The sequence below is a fragment of the Mytilus galloprovincialis genome, chromosome 10, assembly GCF_965363235.1.
Source record: "Mytilus galloprovincialis chromosome 10, xbMytGall1.hap1.1, whole genome shotgun sequence".
NCBI lineage: Eukaryota > Metazoa > Mollusca > Bivalvia > Mytilida > Mytilidae > Mytilus > Mytilus galloprovincialis.
The window spans coordinates 79,321,344-79,342,056 of NC_134847.1; the positions used below are offsets into that span (position 1 = coordinate 79,321,344).

The window sequence follows — 20,713 nt, forward strand, 5'->3', positions numbered from 1 at the left end:
TTTTCATGCGTAAAATTATTGGGGATTTGATTTAAACCTCATTTAATATACAGAAAGTTTTATTTTCAAATATATTTGAAAAATAATCAAACTTTTGAACAAATTTAAATATGTAATGTATAATAGCTATCTTCTAGAAGTAGCAATAGTAACAATGATACCAACAGCACACACTCCTAAAGTAGCAAGAGTTCTGATGCTAAAAAATCTTGCAAACATGTCAGAACTCTCATTACTCGACTGTGTCTCATAATGATAGTGTGCGTGATGGTCACCATTGAGTGATATGTCTGAAGTTTCATCATATTCTATCATCTGTTCTGGAGGTATATCCCCATGCTGAGTTTGACTTTCTACAGTCTCCTGGTGAGATGTGTTATTGTTAGAAGAACTATTTCTTTGAACAAATAAGACAGTACTATCAGAGTCTTCTCTTTCTGATGCATCATAAATATGAGAATCATTGTCAGAAATACTAATGTTACTGGCATCATAATGATTGCTGCTGGACGGGAGATCACTAGAAGAACAATTGCCATTATGCTGAGACATACATTGATCATTTTTCGGAGGTAAACAAGTACTTTGATTAATATTGTGGTCTGATTTGTTCCCTTGGCTTACATCAGGACTAGAAACTGTATGATTATCTTTGTCTACTAATGGTTTTAATGAATTATTGTTTTCTGTATCATCAGTGATTCTGAATTGAGCACACTCGTCCATGGGTGGTTTAAAGGTCACATGACAGTCAGCTGATCTATCTGATGTTTCACCAGTTATTTGATTATTTTCTTTATGATCAGAAGATGAAAAGGTCATAAGTATATCGGCCAATGATACTGTTTTGTGCTCATCGTGAGAATGATGATTTTCATTAATGATTTGATCACATGCAGACTCATCTGGTGGCGGAACAAAAGTCATATGATCTCCAGAAGATTTATCCTGCACAGAAATCTTTTGATTTACAGACACTTTGTCTTTTCCAAAAATAACAAGTTTAATCTCTTCTGTCGTTTGATCAGGCTCTTCCCGAGGTGAAGTGTTTTCCGAAGAACTATTATGTGGACTGAGAGAGGATGACAGGCTGGAATCATACTGCATTACAGCTCCCTGAAGAAGATTAAGCATTAAAATCATCGTACCATCTATAATTCTCATTACATACATGTACATTGACATATGAATGATCCAGGTAAACATGTAAATCCCTTGAATAAACATTCTAAAAGGTTTTGAATTCAATACTGTAATTATATATTTAAATATTGTTTTTATTGGTATAAAATATTGATTTTATTACCAATAAATTAAAACAATGCTAAATATTATTGTTTACACATATGCACTGCTATGCCACTACAATATGTTGATACCTGTATTTTGGCATTGCCCCACAATGTCATGTTTTTCACTGATTGTCAATGACATCTCTACATCAAATCCATGGATTTTGGATGTGTTCAGATTGATGTATTAATCTTAGAAACAGGATTGTTTTACTTGTCACAGGCTTTAAACTAACTGGCAGTACTGTTTGATATTTTGGGGATGTATAAATACCCTTCCACGTCTGGTCTGTGTTGTTGTTAGATGTTTTTCTGATTTGTATTGATCTGTTGAGTTAAGCACTTTTTAACTGACTTGTATAGTTTGTTCTTGTGTGTGCTGTAACACCATTGTTCCAGGTCATGGGGAGGGTTGAGTACTCACAAAAATGTTTAACCCTGTCACTTTCTTCCAAGTCAGGAACATGTACATGTAGTTCAGTGGTTGTATTTGATATTTTCCCATGTCTGCTAAATTTGTTTTTCATAAATTGTTTTGTCATAAATTAGGCCGTTAGTTTCCTCAATTGAATTGTTTCATATTTTTCATGTCTGGGCCTTTTATTGCCAACTATACCGTATGAGTTTTTCTCATGGTTGAAGTCTCTAAGGTTGCCTATCATTGCCTGCATCCAGGTCATGAGATATTTATTGATAGTTTTTTCATTGGCATTCATACCATGTAAAACTAAAAGAATCTGCATTTAATGACTTTAGAATGGATATTTATTAATAGCAAATACATATCATGGAAAAGAACCTAAAAGACCTTATTTTGGTTATTTACATATTCCAGGCAAAACAATCTGAAATCCCTAAGGGCAAGGGTAGTTATTTCCACTTACCCATCCTCCTTGTGATGTGATAAAGTCTGAGTATAACTCTGAGATCAATCGGACTGTGTTGTTTACCAGGTGTCCAAACTCTGTGTACCCAAACTCTGCTACTCTCCAGGCTATACTTTGTCCATACACCAACAATAAAGCTACCTAAAAATGAAAAAGTTTGTATTGTTATAAGGACAAAACAGGCATTTTTGTGTGTCAGTTGAACAATAAACATTCAATTCTTTACAAATGTCTTTGTCCATTATCATGAATATATTAATAATTACAATAAGTTATTATGTGATTGCTGTATGTCTGCTTTAAATGAGAGGCAAATAGTGTTTAAGAGAACATACGTGTACAAATAATAAATTCAATAGGAAGGTTTTACAATATGGGCAAACAGAGGTGCAGGGCAGGGAAACAGATCTAGAGATGCAACAGGTAGAATAAGAGGATATGTTGGTTAGTGGCATCAAATTTGACATGGAACAGGCCATATATGGGTTGTTTATATATTTTGAAAGGGATGTTCTATGTGTCGAGAGCATTGTACCATACCTACACGAGGCATAAAACCATTCCAGCAATTGCAGTTAGTCATGTTAGTCCCCTAGGTTTTTAATAACTAAGTGGAAATTGTTGACAGTAAACATGCTATTTCTACCTGTTGTAAAAATAAACTTAATTGGCAAGTACTTATTTATTAGAAACATAGTTCAACATCCAACAAAGCCAAAAAGACAACTTCTAAATAAAATTTTGCTGCAAGACAGATGTCACAATATTACTATAGCTATTCATATATCATGTATATTTGACCTTTTTAAATATAAAGCAATTTTAATTAAATATAAAATAAAAACATTGTTTGATTTCTTTTAAAAATACTATTTATTTGGAAGGCATATATATGCAGTCCCTATTGTCATGATTGTAATTACTTAATCTGTGTCAACTTTTTCTTTATTTGTTATTTCAAACTAATTTTTTCTTCTGACATAGGACTTTAAATTAAATATCAAGTAAAACTAAATAAATGAGAGAAAAGGTGAACGGGTAAAAAAATTGAGTGAAACAATGGACAAGCTTTTGAATATTAAATTAAATTAAACAAACTACTATACCTGTATGTAAGATACTTAAACTACCAAAACTTTGAAGAGACTAACTAACAAGAGGCTCTCAAGAGCCTGAATCGCTCACCTGGTAAACAATGCCTTATTGAACATATTGAACCATGCCAGGCAAACATGTACAGCTAACAATTCTTCAATATTACAAATATATATGACTTACTGTTTATAAATAAAGAAAATGAGACCAAAACACAAACACTTAAAACTTAGCAATGGACTGTGAAAATGAGGTCAAGTTCAAATAAAACCTGCGTAACCGACATATAGATCATAAAATATTTTCATACACCAAATATAGTTGACCTAATGCATAAAGTATTAAAAAAATAGACCAAAACTAAAAAATTTAACTTTGACCACTGAATTATGAAAATGAGGTCAAGGTTAGATGACACCTGTCAGCTAGACATGTACACCTTACAATCATTCTATACACCAATTTTAGTAGACCTATTGCATATAGTATAAGAAAAACAGACCAAAACACAAAAACTTAACTATAACCACTGAACCATAAAAATGAGGTCAAGGTGAGATGACACCTGCCAGTTGGACATGTACACTTTACAGTTCTTCTATACACCAAATCTACTAGACTTATTGCTTATAGTATCTGAGATATGGACTGCTGATCATTTTTGCTGTTTACAGTTTATCTTTATCTATAATGATATTCAAGATAATGACCAAAAACTGCAAAATTTCCTTAAAATTACCAATTAAGTGGCAGCAACCCAACAATGGTTTGTTTGATTCATCTGAAAATTTCTGGGCTGATAGATCTTGACCTAATGAACATTTTTAAATGCTTCCGTTTTTGAGATATAAGCCAAAAACTGCATTTGACCCCTATGTTCTATTTTAAGTAACGGCGGCCATGTTTTTTGACGGATCAAAAATCGAAGCACACACTTTGTGCAGGATAATCTAAGGAACAATCATTTTAAGTTTCATTCAAATCCATTCAGTAGTTTCAGAGGAGAAGATGTTTGAAAAATTGTTATCGACGACAGACGATGACGACGACGACGGACGCCAAGTGATGAGAAAAGCTCACATGGCCTTTTAGGCCGGGTGAGCTAACAATGTGTTTACACACCAGTGTCTGAGCAGAAAGTTGATGAACCAGGGGTATGTTAAAGAACGTCAAAAAAAAAGTTCATCAGAAGGTACCAAGACCTTGTTGATATATATTCCGCATCAACTTCACAAATAATACATGATGGTCTAGGTGTATAGATTCTGTGTACTGATGTTGTTTATCATCTTAATAATGTGTTATATTGTTCTTTTATTTGTCTTTGTTCTATTATTACAGCCTTCACAATTATCTTTTGAATCCACAAGCCATAAGCTCAATTTTTTGAAAATTTTAGTTCGATTCTGTTGGCTTGTAAAGTAGAATTTTATACGCTGTAAGCAATTTTACAAGCCTGAAAGCAATTTTACAAGCCCGAAAACAATTTTACAAGCCTGGGCCGTAGGACTGGTGGTTAAGCATGAAGACTGTTATAAATATTACTTTTACTGTTTGGTCTATATTTCCATAATACCCATTTGATGTGGCTCGCTACTTATACATCCCATCAATGTGTTTTGTACATTTTAACGTCCCGTCAGTATGTTTTTGTTCTATTAAAATGTCATTATCTTAATGTTCTATTATGATTTTTAAAATACTTTGAACTACAAAATTATTTTATATCAATGTGTTGTTTGTAACATCTATCATTTTTGCTGGTGGGCTTTGTATGTGCCACTTTTTGTGTTTCTTTGGTACATATGACGTAGTTTTGTACTTTTAACATCCCACAAGATATGTTATTGTTCTATTATAATGACATTATGTTATTGTTCTATTATAATATTAAAAATACTTTGAATGACAAAAATTATTTTTATATCTCTTCCTGTGTGACGTAACGTTCAGTAACATCAAACACACAACTCTCTACTCCAGTTGATGTGAACCTTGCCATGCAGTCATTTGGGTTGATTTTGAATACATCTATAAGTAGCAATGCATGTAGTTGTTGAATTTTATATTTCCTTCTTTGTGCTTCTTTGTTATGTATTTGTTTGTTTTTGTTCTATTGAGATTGCGACACTGTGATGATGGCTGTATCCCTATTTTGACAATTTTACCTATTATGTCTGTTTTGTTCAAGCATAATAGAATTTGATGCAACTGTCATACAAGTGAGAGGTTCAGTGCTATAAAACCAGATTCAGTCCACCATTTCCTACATTTGAGAATGCCTGTACCAAGTCAGGAATATATGTCAGTTGTTGTCCATTTGTTTGATGTGTTTTATCATTTGATTTTGCCATTTGATTAGGGACTTTCTGTTTTTAATTTTCATAGGAGTTCAGTATTTTTGTTATTTTACATGTTAGTATACAGAAATTTCTATTGATAGTGTTTGTGTTGTTGTTTGACATAGTTATACATACTTGTCTCCAGCCTGGAACTTCTTGGTCAATCACAGAACAAGCTACACATCTGAAATTTTCATAAGAGACAACAGTTTGTTCTTCTGTACACAGCCCTGCCACTGCTGTAGTCAAACGGTCACCATAGAAATCCTTAATCTCATCACCAATTCTGGCTAAGGTCAGGGCTGCTTCAGTATGAGGAGACAATGGGGCAATAAAAGGGGATTCTCCAGGGGTAATTAAATGTCTTCTGATAGCTGAAAAATATCAGTTATGGTTGGTTAAATATCAGAGAGAATAAAGTCATGTATGATATCATTTCTAGTCAAAATATTATGCCATGTTATGTACAAATTGTTGATCAAAGTTTAATTTCAACAGTCAATAGTGATATAAAACTAGTTTTATTCCCTGAAGAAATTAAGAAATGAAAAATAAATAGAACTACATGCTTTTAAGATCTATTTTATCTTGTTTAATCTTATTTCGATGAATTGAAAAATTCATTCTCAATTTGGACTGGAACATATACAAATGATATATTGGTGAATATATTTTTGTGTATCCTGTATCCTGTAGGGGCCACCTCTGGGTGCAGGAATTTCTGGCTGCATTGAAGACCTGTTGGTGACCTTCTGCTGTTGTCTGTTCTATGGTTGGGTTGTTGTCTCTTTGACACATTCCCCATTTCCATTCTCAATTTTATTCATCAAGTTTTATCTTATATCATCATAAACTTAAAAAAAAGGGTTTGCTTAGACTATTTACCCTCATCTACTTCTGATTCCAAAAATAGCATCTGTGTATTGACTTCATCTTGTACAGTGGAAAGGACTTGACGAATCTCTGTTCTCTGTTCTTCTTCCCATTCCTGCTGGTCTCTGATAACTAAACGTAACTTGCTACGATCAGCTGATCGATCTATGGTACCACTACTGCTACCAATACCTAAGGATACACTCTCTGATTCAGTTACTCCTAACCTTTCACTACTTGATGGAAGATTTTCTGTAGGTGACTGTAAATTTTCTGGTGCTTGATTGGAATGCGTAGATAATTTTCCCTCATTTCCAATCTGTGCTATGCAATATTGTTCTTGTCTAAACATAGGTTGTTCTTCCTGAAAGATATCATCTTCCAGACCAACTCCATCAGTAGAAATGTCACCAGCCACTGTGCTAACATCTGTTTCCAATTCACTCTCACTCTTCACAATAGACAACCTTTGATCTCTGCTCCCACGCCCACCTGGCTCAGTAAAACTGCTAAATAAACTGGATGTAGTAGACTCATACTCATCATCAGCATCACTAGTGTAACTTAGATTACCTACTTCACTACTCAACTCGCTCTCTACTCTAGATCGTCTGTAGTTCAAGAAGGGAGTACTTCCAGAAACAAATGGCTTATCAACATCAGTAACTGGGGAGCTATCAGATTCCTGAAAATATCGGCCCTGGTTAAGACCATGATCAAGGGAGACAGATTTAAAATGTCTTTTATCATGAATTTTATCAGCAGATGATGATTTGGTAGGTTGGCTGTCACCTAAATGTCCTTCAAATGGTTCTACGGATGGCTCATTTAACTTCTTGTGTTCCTTCTTATATTTATAGTTTACATTGTCCTCCGAGGCATGAAATGATGAATCTAAATGACCTAGTTTATGTGTTTTAACTAGTTTACGTGGTGATGTTGGAAAGGACTGATGACCATTCTTAGAATGAAAAGGAAATGGATTGGAGTCTGATGCAGCACTTGATGTGGTAGATGAATAAACACAGCCAGGATGCCTTTCGTGTGGATTCTGACCAATAAAATTCAGGACAATAAATTTGGTTTCAAATGCAAAACTTTCGGGTGAAGGACTGGAGGTATCAGTTGATGGACTGAATGATTTGTTGGAATGATGTAGTTCCTTGCTTGCCATGGTCTTATCATCATTCTAATCCTGTAAAAATAGACATACATATATGCAAAACCATTTGTATAAACATGATAAAAAAAAATGTATTTTGGTAACGTTACTAAGATCATGAAGATGGGCCTTTAATAACATTCATCATTGCTAATCTCATGATTTTTTTTCCATGATGGATCAATTATCTTTTGAAATGCTAAAGGGCCATTAATCTTTTATCTAGATCCTGAAAAATATGCTATTTTGTACCCCAAAAGCAATTATTATATATATTGCAACCTGTAATTGAGTGGTTGTCCTGGTTGTCTTTGGTTCATGTCTGTCATACTTATTTTCTTAAATTGAATTGCTATATATCAAATCATTAGTTTTCATGGTTTTCTTGTTTGGAACTGCCTCACATTTTTAATGTCAGGGCCTTAAAAAGCTGGCTTTAATTAACTTACAGTACGCCTTTTCTAATACACCTTATTGCTATTTGTTCGCCATTACTGGACATCATAAACAATAATAAAGATTTCCCTAAAATTTTGACAATCAAAAACATCTGACACCACCACTGTATGACGTCAATAGTTCAAGAGGTGCACATTCTCGGTCAACCATATCAGATTTCCAAATAGTGATAATGTCTATTGTTGAAGGCAACCTTATCACTATTTGATTGTTTAATTTAAATAGTGGACATTACAAAGGTTACAATACCTAATAATTTAAATGTTGCAATAGAGAATGTGTGACGCCACAAAGGAAAAGAGATTGTTACATATGACGTCAATAATTCAAGACTTGAAGTTTCAACGATTCCCAAATACTATGATACTGAATAAAATAGGACTATGGTATTTTTCAAAAAGCTGATACTAAACGAAAACCAATAGCTATATTGTTCAGGACAAAATATAAAGCATAACTATTAACAGCCAAATCGTGGTAAATTCAATATAATTTCAAGCCCTAATGCATAAACCTTGTATCGTAAATTAGTTTATTTTTACACTGTCTGCAGGAACGGGAAAAAAAAATGACAATTAAAATCCAAAAAACATTTCTTTCTTTCTGATATATATACAATCACATTAAACTTTTAAATATCTAGTGGATGTCAGGCCTTAAAACTTTTCAAACTGCACAGGTAAGTTTTTTTCTGTGAAAATACAGCCATATTTTTTACCATTTGTTATGAACCTTAAAGCCTTTAGACTGTCAGTCAGGGGTACTACTTGTAAAAGTAATTTTTATTTACTTGAAGAAGTAAAAAAATAATACTTATATCATGTATATAAGTAAATTTGTAGGATAATATACAAATGAATTTTATTTACTTATATAGGTAAAAAAAAATGACTTAGTTATGTCCCTTAAAACATTCAGATTTTTTTACTTATATAAGTAAAAAAGTGGGTACTGCTATTTTGCATGTTGCATGTTGCATGTTGCGTGTTGCGTGTTGCGTGTTGCATGTTTGCGTGTTGCGGTGTTGCGTGTTGCATGTTGCATGTTCCATGTTGAATGTTGACTTAAAGGATAAAGTTAATTCTTTATTTACTTTAACATGTTTAAACAATACAGTTTATCAGTATAATATGCATAAATATACAGTTTACAAGTTGTATAGCGTTAACATACACATAAATAACAAACGTCAGAAATATCAGTCACATATTATACAGTTTGTGAGTTTCAATAAAATTGAGAGAGGAAATGGGGAATGTGTCAAAGCGACAACAGCCCGACCATAGAGCAGTCCACAGCCAAAGACCACCAATGGGTCTTTAATGTAGCGAGAAACTCCCGCATCCAGAGGCGTCCTTCAGCTGGCCCCTTAAAATATGTATACTAGTTCAGTGATAATGGACGTCATACTAAACTCCAAATTATACACAAGAAACTAAAATTTAAAATCATACAAAACTAACAAAGGCCAGAGGCTTGGTACAGGCGCAAAATTTTGGCGGGGTTAAACATTTTTGTGAGGTCTCAACCCTCCCCCTCAAACTACATATAATAAACATAGGTCTAAAATATTATTCCTGCACTTAAATGCATAGAGTAAGTACTTTCCTAAATTACAGAGTTCCTTAGTATTTTCAACAGAAAGCAATAATTTTGTACTAATTTATAAGTTGACGGTCCTTTAATATTTCTTGATAAACTTCTTACGCATATCATTATAATTTGTACATTGTAAAATAAAATGAAATTCACCCTCTACTACATTTTATCACACATTATACACATTCTACTATTTCTACTTATTCCATAACAACGACCAGTTTCAATGCATAGATTATGTGAGGACAGGCGAATTCTCGTTATCCACTTACAAGCTATTACAGGAATACATTTTTTTAAATAAAATTGTAATTCTACATTTGAAACAATATACTTATATATTCTACCCTTTGGTGATGTTTCAAGCGTGAAATGCAACTCGTGTTTAACTTGATCATATATCCGTTGTTTGGTTGATAGTAAAAAGGAACTATCCAAACAAAGTACCCATTGGTTGTCCCAATAATAATTCATTCCAAGATCATATAAAATTGTTTTACTGTGCTTATCCAGTGACCTTTGGGGTATCACAATAGCAATGGCCAAAACAGTTTACCAAATTGCAGTTAGATTTCTTCTCCAACTAACTGATCAACTGGTAAAATATTTTAGCAGATTGCTCAAGTGAAATGTTGTTAGTATGAAGTGAGTGCTGTAAAATCAAAAGTAATACTTACCATCCAGATCCAGTTAGTTGATATCTTTGTCATTTGTTTCAAACACAAAAATGACTTACTTATATAGTATGAGTCACTGAATAAGAAGGTCTAATTTTGACATGGAAACTTCTATCATAAATAGATTTTATAAATAAATAGTTGAAAACATTGTTTTGTAAGTCTATGATTTATAGCTCCGTTTTCCAACAACAAGTTAGTGCATAATTGTAATTTGGATTTTTTTTTCTAAAGCAATTACTTATCTGCTACCATTAAAGGGAAATAATTTACATTACTGAAAATCAGCAAAATGTTGTCACAATTTTTGTCTGACAAATATCAACTTTCCTCATTTAATTTGTTTGTAACATTACTTTTATGATTATTAAACTTTTATCCTCTGTTTTGAAAAGAAACAATGAAATTTATTTTTAAGATGATTAAAATTTTAAAAAAAATTGTAGGCAAAATCAGAAGCCAGGTATCATTGATTAATTTTTTAGTGTATAATAACTCAATAAAAATTATTTCCCTTTGATGCCAGCAGATCAGTAATTTGTATAGAAAATATTATACGAATCATAATTACACAATAACTTTGTCTTAGAAGACAAAGCTATAAAATATACATCTACAAAACAATGGTTTGAACTATTTATTTATAAAATCTATTTATTATAGAAGTTTCCATGTCAAAATTATACCTTCTTATTCAGTGACTCATACTATAGTTAGTCAATTTTGTGTTTGAAACTAATGACAAAGATATCAATTACTGGATCTGGATGGTAAGTATTACTTTTGATTTCACAGCACTCACTTCATACTAACAACATTTCACTTGAGCAATCTGCTAAAACATTTTACCAGTTGATCAGTTAGTTGGAGAAGAAATCTAACTGCAATTTGGTAAACTGTTTTGGCCATTGCTAATGTGATACCCCAAAGGTCACTGGATAAGCACTGTAATACAAGTTGCCCAATTTTTGCATTTTTTTTACCAGTGTCTGTAAATTTAACTTTTTTTATGTTGAAGTACATGAAGTAACAGAATCTAAACTAGAGGCTCTAAAGAGCCTGTGTCGCTCACCTTGGTCTATGTGCATATTAAACAAAGGACACAGATGGATTCATGACAAAATTGTGTTTTGCTGATAGTGATGTGTTTGTAGATCTTACTTTACTGAACATTCTTGGTACTTAGAATTTTCTCTATCTATAATAAACTTGGACCTTTAGATACAGTGAAAAATATTTTGTAAAAATTTACAAAAATTTACCAAATTAGTGAAAATTGTTAAAAATTGAATAAAATGGGCAACAACTCCTTAAGGGGTCAACCGACGATTTTGGTCATGTTGACTTATTTCTAGATCTTACTTAGCTGAACATTATTGCTCTTTACAAGTTATCTCTATCTACAACAATATTCAAGATAATAACCAAAAGCAGCAAAATTTCCTTAAAATTACTAATTCAGGGGCAGCAACCCAACAACAGGTTATCCGATTTATCTGAAAATTTCAGGGCAAATAGATCTTGACCTGTTACACAATTTTACCCCTTGTCAGATTTGCTCTAAATGCTTTGGTTTTTGAGATATAAGCCCAAAACTGCATTTTACCCCTATGTTCTATTTTTAGCCATGGCGGCCATCTTGGATGGTTGGCCGGGTCACCGGACACATTTTTTAAACAAGATACCCTAATGATGATTTTGGCCAAGTTTGGTGTAATTTGGCCAAGTAGTTTCAGAGGAGAAGATGTAAAAGATTACTAAGATTTACGAAAAATGGTTAAAAATTGACTATTAAGGGCAATAACTCCTAAAGGGGTCAACTGACCATTTCGGTCATGTTGACTTATTTGTAAATCTTTTTTTGCTGAACATTATTGCTGTTTACAGTTTATCTCTATCTATAATAATATTCAAGATAATAACCAAAAACAGCAAAATTTCATTAAAATTACTTATTCTGGGGCAGCAACCCAAAACCGGGTTGTCCAATTCATCTGAAAATTTCAGGGCAGGTAGATCTTGACCTGATAAACAAATTTACCTCATGTCAGATTTACTCTAAATGCTTTGGTTTTTGAGTTATAAGCCAAAAACTGCATTTTACCCAAGGTTCTATTTTTAGCCATGGCGGCCATCTTGATTGGATGGCTGGGTCACTGGACACATTTTTCAAACTACATACCCAAAAGATGGTTGTGGCCAAGTTTGGATTGATTTGGCCAAGTAGTTTCAGAGGAGAAGATTTTTGTAAAAGATTACTAAGATTTACGAAAAATGGTTAAAAATTGACTATAAAGGGCAATAACTCCTAAAGGGGTCAACTGACCATTTCGGTCATGTTGACTTATTTGTAAATATTACTTTGCTGAACATTATTGCTGTTTACAGTTTATCTCTATCTATAATAATATTCAAGATAATAACCAAAAACAGCAAAATTTCCTGAAAATTACTAATTCAGGGGCAGCAACCCAACAACAGGTTATCCGATTTATCTGAAAATTTCAGGGCAGATAGATCTTGATCTGTTACACAAGTTTACCCCATGTCAGATTTGCTCTAAATGCTTTGGTTTTTGAGTTATAAGCCAAAAACTGCATTTTACCCCTATGTTCTATTTTTAGCCATGGCGGCCATCTTGGATGGTTGGCCGGGTCACCGGACACATTTTTTAAACTAGATACCCCAATGATGATTTTGGCCAAGTTTGGTGTAATTTGGCCCAGTAGTTTCAGAGGAGAAGATTTTTGTAAAAGTTAACGACGCCGGACGACGACGGACGACAGACGACGGACGACAGACGACGGACGACGGACGCCAAGTGATGGGAAAAGCTCACTTGGCCCTTTGGGCCAGGTGAGCTAAAAATAAAGGCTAAACATTTTAAATATTCATTTGTTAAATGTACACGAGGTTCAATTTTTAGGTTTATATTATAACTAAATGTGTATGAGTCAAATTTATTCTGCACTATATTATGCTTGGTAACATAAAATGGACCATACATGAAACTATCTGTTGACATAGTGGATACTTCAATTCATTTGAAATTTATAATTAATCTATCAACAAAAGTCATCAAAACTTGGATTCTGGAGACTGATCTATAGTATTAATTAGATGATATGGGATAATTTGATAGAATTTTATGACCTGTTAATTATTTTCAATGACAGAGATTTTCTCTCAACATAGAGATTTTTTATATTCGGCTAACAAAAATTTAAACAACTTATCAAGCTAAAGGTGAAATGATCAATTGTTGTATGGGGTCATACAACAATTAAAAACAATTAAAATTAAGGAATGCCCATGTGAAATGGTTTATTTTAAAAAGAAGAAAAGCGAAAGGAAGACAAACTTAAGCTCAATGACAGTATTTTAAACTTTAATTAAAAGACAGATATTGATAAAAGTGCAGACTCCATGATGTATGTCATAGATATAAGGGTGAACATACAATGACTGATAAAAAAAAAATACAAAAAGTATTTGTATATCCAAAAATTCATCCAATTTTACAAAAACTGTAAAAGAAATAATGGAACATCATGCAACACGCAACATGCAACATGCAACACGCAACATGCAACACACAACATGCATACTAGTCAATTTCTAAAAAAGTCATCTTATCTTCATTTCTTAAATTCTTAGGATTTTTTTGCTCTAATATAATTTTAATGAGTCTGCCCACTGCAGATGTCTTTACTAATCATTAAAGTGTTATTTCATGGACCCATTTGTCTGTTACATGTATCTTCAGAACACTGGTCATTTACAAGCCCCAAAGGAGCAATTTTTGAAGGCTTTGCCCAAATACTTCAGATCTTTGCACATTCAGTTTCTTTGTTGAATTAATGAGATGAAACATTGAACTCTAATAAAAAATTATGAGCTAACCTGGGATAAATCAATAAAGGCATGATTTTACATCTCAAAACTTGAGAATTTTGGTGGGATTATAAAAAAAATTTACTTACAGTACAGTAAATTTTTGAGGAAATTAAGGGGAGATTATTCACACATTATAATTTACTTATATATGTTTATTTTTTTTACTTCTTCAAGTAAATAAAAATTACTTGTACAAGTAGTACCCCTGACTGAATGTCAATGACTGTTTAGTTTTGAAACGTGGATATCACCATTTGACCTGAGAATTTGTACCTCTTGAACTATTGAGGTCATACAACAGCCTCTATTCCATTGTGGCACACAATATTTTCTTATAACTTCAAGATTTTAGGGGTAAAGTTAAGTAAAGTAATCTTTATTTAAAGTCGGGTTGCATACAATGTATATACATAATGACAAAGAACACAAGCTCTAAGAGCTCTTTAAACCGACTGATATTAATAAACAAAACATACATGTAATAACATCAGATACACATACAAGGAAGCAAGTTAACTCGTACCACCGAAAACTCGTACCATGTTAACTCGTACCAAAAAAGTTAACTCTTACAAACGTAAAGGTGTACCCTGGGAAGTCGACTCGTACCATTAAAAATATATTAAACAAGAATGTGTCCACAGTACACGGATGCCCCACTCGCACTATCATTTTCTATGTTTAGTGGACCGTGAAATTGGAATAAATTCTCTAATTTGGCATTAAAATTAGAATAATCTTATCAAAGGGAACATGTATACTAAGTTTCAAGTTGATTGGACTTCAACATCATCAAAAACTACCTTGACCAAAAACTTTAACCTGAAGCGGGACAGACGGACGAACGGACGCACAGACCAGAAAACATAATGCCCCTCTGCTATCGTAGGTGGGGCATAAAAATACGAATGTTTATTTGATGGTGTTTTTTCTTTGTAAACTTTAGTAAAAAAAAAGTTGAATTACTTGAATTTATACTGGATTTTAATGAAAACTTAGACAAAAATTATTGTATTTTATAACATAGACACTAATATAAATGTAATTTCTTAATTATCCAATACACAAGGAACATTAGCTACAAATTGGTCATTGTACTTTCAAATTATATACATTTTACAGACTTAAGAGGTACATTGTATTGAGTGAAATAACAGTATACATTCATCATTAAACACCAATCAAATGCATTTAAATAAGTTGGTACTAGTTTGCATTGATACGAGTTTTTTTTTTAGTGGTACGAGTTGACGTTGGTAGGAGTTTACAATGGTACGGGATAACTATAATTCCACATACAACAAAAACATACAGACAGACAGCACATATATATATATATTAATACATAGATAGCACATGCAGAATAAAAGCTAAGCAAGATATATTAAAACAAATGTCTAATATCAGCACATATAAAGGGGGAACCTTTGAGATGTCCTAGTGCATGTAGTATACACCTTATTGATATTTGTCCACCATTACTGGATATCACACAGCTTCCCGTAAAATTTTGACGTCACAAAACAAAACATCTGACGCCACAATGGAAAAATGATTGTTGTATGCATCAAAAGTTCAAGAGGCTTGTTCAGCCGGGATTAGCGATAAGGTGTATTGGCGGACAAATAGATAAGATGAATTATTTCTTTTTAAAACTAAAAGTATCAGAAGTTTAATTTACACATTATCAAAATAACAACACATTTTGTTTTTAATATTTTTATACCACCAATATATCTTATATGGGAACGGAGTCCCCAATAACAGTAGAAAATTCAATAAAAAAAAAATACAGGAAAATTTCCCGAATTTTTCATTCAATGTACTAATTAACTCAAAATCGTTCAAATTTTTTTTGTCGTGTTTTGAAATCCCGGACCTGCGCAGAAATGTACAATGTACTTCCTTTTTCCGGTCTCGTTTGTATGAAACTTTGAGTAAAATATATATTTATCAGTCCAGTATAAAATAGGAAGGAACGCGCAATACCCATTTCATTTTTAATAATTCCTTGATATGAAAAAACGTTACCTGATGATAGCGTTTCTTTGTTTACATTGCATATGACGTCATAATTTAAATAACGTCACAACTAAATCCCTAACAACAGAACCAAAATGGGAAACGTTACGGTATTTCCGTTTCTTTTTTTTTAAACAAATATTTAAGTTACAAAAAAATAATTCACACAGACTTCGTCTCCATTTACAGGTAATGCCTGCCTCATATTAATCTTCTAGATACTATAAAGTTATAATCATGTATGTTTGTCAACCGGAAACAAGTTTTACCAGCAAAATTTATATAGTGTTACTGGGTTGATTCCAAGCAGTATCAACAGTGTGTGCTACCCATTTAGAAACTTTTTTTTAATGTGCAAATTTGCGGTAAAAAATCTACCGGTATTTGATTTATTGTCTTTACCGGTGATTTTAGTTTGTAACAGTCTCCATTCTCATCGTCATTTCAAGCAGAATACTTCTCTTTCGACAAAAACTTTCGTCTGTTCTAAAGCGGAAGTTCCAAAATGTGAAATACGTCATAGTTTTTGAGGTCGACTGCAATCACGAGATTTTAGACGACACATTAACCGAAAAGGAACTGAATTTCTTGGTTTATCGCTGGTAAAATGGCTCTCAGTGATGCAGACGTCCAGAAACAGGTATGAACTGTTACTTTGTAGAGTTAATTTCAAGTATACGTTTCTATTTGTCGTCAACCTCGATTATTAAGTTAGATAAGCGAAAAGGGGTACTGCTAAAAATCATAATTTTATTAAATTGTTTTCAAACCCTGCCTGGATAAAACAATATTGTGAGACAATCATTGAATATACTAGTATTTTGAATTTACTATGTAGTTTACTACATGTATATATCAAGTTATGAGACTGCCAGCAGTCTTCTGTGGTCATCTAGATAGTTATTTGGATGGTGTCTAGACTTAAAATTCTGATTTATTTTATCAATTACATGCATTGTTTACTGTTTATTTCAGACTTATTGTAATACATGTAATAGGGCTCTTCACAGTTAGTCCTCAGGATTTTACCACCAAAATTTTGCAAAGGACTGACACAAATTTAGCATTTTTCAAAAGAAATAATAGTGAGGACCAGTAGATTTTCTTCAAGGACCACCAGGGAATAAAAGATTTCACGAACTCAGACGGAACTCTGGTTCAGACATATTTGATAGGGGCAGATTTTTTTGAAAGAGGTGAAAATAAGTATCAAGGTGTGGGAAATCCTATGCCTGTTTCCAAGCAACTGCTCTGTTTTAATGATGTTTTCCCATATTTTTCACACCTTTTTTTACCTCCATTATGAAAATCTGCCCCCTGTCCAACATGGCTGACCTAACGGTGAAGAGTCCTATTTGACAGCTAATGCCCCTTTAAATGTAGTAGCTATTAAAAGAGACTAGTTCTAGGATACCTGACTCAACCATGAAATGCTATTTGTTCATTTTCTATCTTTTATGTTAATTTCAGATTAAGCACATGGTTGCTTTTATAGAACAAGAAGCAAATGAAAAAGCTGAAGAAATTGATGCCAAGGTAAAGTGTTCTCTTAATCATGATTATTGTCATTCATCCATACTATCTATGCACAATGCAATTTAAGATGAATAAGAGACATACACATGTACATTATGTACAACCATCCTTTGTTAGAGCTAAAATGCCTATTATATACATGTACATTGTACCTTTGTTTCATCATGATCATAATTGATAGTTCAACTTTGAACTTTGATAGTCAACAGGTTGACACTTTTTCACCCCCCAAAAAAGTCATGAATTTTTCTGTTGAACTTAAGTTGATTTTGATCGTAAGACATTTGATAAAAATAGTCACTGGTTTGATTTAATTCATACACGTCAGGCCCCAAAAAAATATATATGTCATGTATGTCTGTTTACGGTTACCTGACCGACCTTACTTTTGAGCGCTGTCCCCAAGTCATTTAATTCCGTCGTAAAGTGAAAAATAAACTGAACTTGTGTCAAAATTGAAGTTAGTGTTGCCAATAATATAAATCAATTGCCTGATACATCCAAATGCTCACAATCTTGAATATGATAGCTGTTTTATGGAAATTCACGACTCATGTGATGAAATAAACACTTTGCCGCCATTTTTTTACAACCATGAACAAAAGGAAATAATCCAATCATTAAAAATACGAGTAAACTTGGTCCATGATCAACTCGGACCACAACAAGACGTAATGGCATGACTCAAAATCATGTCACAAAAAATAAAATGAAAGAATAAATTAAAATGGAAATACAGACCTACTTACCCTGTTTTTTTAAAGTATGTAACCTTAAACAGACAAATATTTGTTTTGGCCTCATATATATTCAGGCAAATTAAGATAATACCATGTATACTGTGGATTCATTCATTTTAAAAAGTACCAATTTTGGTTCAATGGGGGAAATGGTAATCCATGATGAATATTCATGATATTTGATTTAAATTTGTGGTTTTGTTAAAGTTTGTATACTACCCCATATATGCATGCTAGCCTGTATAAAACCTTTACTTTGTTAATGATTTCAATTCCTGGTGTACACTGTACTATACCTAGCAAATCCTTGAATAAAAATGAATACATGGTTGTTATCAAAGATTAAGTGACAGTTATGATTTCTTTTGACAAAGATAACCAAATTACACACAAGCTTAACATTACATTTTAACTTAGATTCACAAAAAGTAGAAAGTTGCAAAAAAAGAGTTATACCCAATAACTTTAATTTTATGATGTATTTACAGGCCGAGGAAGAATTTAATATAGAAAAGGGAAGACTTGTACAGCAACACAGAGTAAAGATCATGGAATATTATGAAAAGAAAGAAAAACAAGTAGAACTACAAAAGAAAATGTAGGTGGACTTTTGACAACAGATCATCCTTTAATTAGATATAAGAAGATTTGGTATGAGTGCCAATGAGACAACTCTCCATCCAAGTCACAATTTATAAAACTAAACCATTATAGATCAAAGTATGGCCTTCATACAGAGTCTTGGATCACACCAAACATTAGGGAATGAATTGTATATATGTATAAACAAACATACAATGAACATGATATAGATGTAAGCTACTATACAAATTTGATGTGAGTGTAAACATATGCACAAACAATTATAAGTATACTAACTAACATCTACACATGAACATCATTGAGCAAGCTTACCACATCATAATTTGGCTTTAAACTTAATATTAAAATTACTTACATGTAGAGCATCATTAAAGAAATGAAAATACTAGCAAAATTCAGACTGAAACTTATATAAAAAATACAAATATAACTCACCTTGTATTTATGGATTGCATGTACATGTGACTTTATTTATAGGAAACAGAATGCTGCAGAATTCGTTTTTTTACCCAGAGAAATGATTAGATAACAAAAAAATATCAGTATAGAATTGTACAATGGTTTATTTTCAGCCAAAACTCCAACATGCTGAATCAGTCAAGATTAAAGATTCTGAAGGCAAGAGAAGATCAATTAAAGGTAAATATTCAGTGAAACTGTATTAATCTCAAATTATTTGGAAAATCATATGTGGCATGAAATATTTTTAAAAGTTCTTAACTCCTTAAAACATGCATGTAGAAGAAGATTGTGCAGTGTCTTTGGTTCTATTTGACCAGCATTACTCTGGATGATAATCTGTAAAATGTAAATACTGCATAATTTGGTTTTCAACATGTTCATGATACAAATGAGTAATAACAAATTGCTTAGACTTTATACAACTTCTCTTTTTTAGTAACTGAAGAAGCACATTGTATTAATCATAATTACATAACTGCATACATAAATAGTCAACCTGAACTTGCAGTAAGATTTGGGATTTTGCTCAGAGTTTTAACACCTCACTACAACTATTCAAGAAAAGAAAACAAAGGAACAAGTGCTTTGCTTGTGAACTAGTGCATGTAGTAATTTCATGTCATTGACTTATACTGTGCATCTTGTCCTTTTCGTTTCATTCTTAAATGCATTTGCTTATCTGCATATTCTTTCAAATTGTAGGTTTACGTATATTGGGTAGTTAAACTCATAAATCATGTTAACTCATAAATTTCTTGAAGGACTATAATATTCAATTAACAAAAGAATGTTACAGGCATAGAACAATAACATGATATTCTCTAATTTTCTTTCAGGAACTTTTAGAAGAAGCCAGAACTAAACTACACAATATCACAAAGGATAAAGCTAGATACAGGAAATTATTGGAAGGTCTGATCACTCAGGTAAATTTACATATGCAAAGAGTTTAAGACTTTATTGTATAAAGGGATGAACATTTTAAAATGCTAAATTTTGAACATTTTATGATTACTGCATTATTAACATGATTAAAGAAATAACAGTTCTTTGTTTGAAAAGTTTCC

The 20,713-nt window shown here is 32.4% G+C and overlaps 2 protein-coding genes across 3 annotated transcripts in view; one reads left to right on the forward strand and one right to left on the reverse strand.

The window, feature by feature from the left end:
* Positions 1–16,816, reverse strand: LOC143048497 (uncharacterized). Its single transcript, XM_076222178.1, has 5 exons — positions 16,708–16,816; positions 6,502–7,684; positions 5,752–5,990; positions 2,177–2,320; positions 1–1,116 (listed from the first exon to the last, which is right to left on the reverse strand). Exons 2-5 carry the CDS (start codon positions 7,661–7,663, stop codon positions 127–129), a joined length of 2,535 nt encoding a protein of 844 aa, XP_076078293.1. The 5' UTR covers positions 7,664–7,684; positions 16,708–16,816; the 3' UTR covers positions 1–126.
* LOC143048498 (V-type proton ATPase subunit E-like) overlaps positions 16,796–20,713 on the forward strand; it is an 11,234-nt gene continuing 7,316 nt past the window's right edge. For both annotated transcript variants that reach the window (XM_076222179.1, XM_076222180.1), the window contains exons 1-5: positions 16,796–16,945; positions 17,776–17,841; positions 19,070–19,179; positions 19,757–19,823; positions 20,483–20,572. In XM_076222179.1, coding sequence (XP_076078294.1) covers positions 16,913–16,945; positions 17,776–17,841; positions 19,070–19,179; positions 19,757–19,823; positions 20,483–20,572 — 366 coding nt within the window. In that variant the 5' untranslated portion in view covers positions 16,796–16,912. The remainder of the gene's footprint in view (positions 16,946–17,775; positions 17,842–19,069; positions 19,180–19,756; positions 19,824–20,482; positions 20,573–20,713) is intronic.

What these genes read in the sequence shown, in the direction of transcription:
- LOC143048497 (XM_076222178.1), bottom strand. Translation starts at nt 7,663, where the DNA reads ATGGCAAGCAAGGAACTACATCATTCCAACAAATCATTCAGTCCATCA. An exon ending in GGAATCAGAAGTAGATGAGG is followed by an intron (nt 5,991 to 6,501) that starts GTAAATAGTCTA and finishes GATATTTTTCAG; the next exon opens with CTATCAGAAGACATTTAATT. An exon ending in AAGTTCCAGGCTGGAGACAA is followed by an intron (nt 2,321 to 5,751) that starts GTATGTATAACT and finishes TTTCATTTTTAG; the next exon opens with GTAGCTTTATTGTTGGTGTA.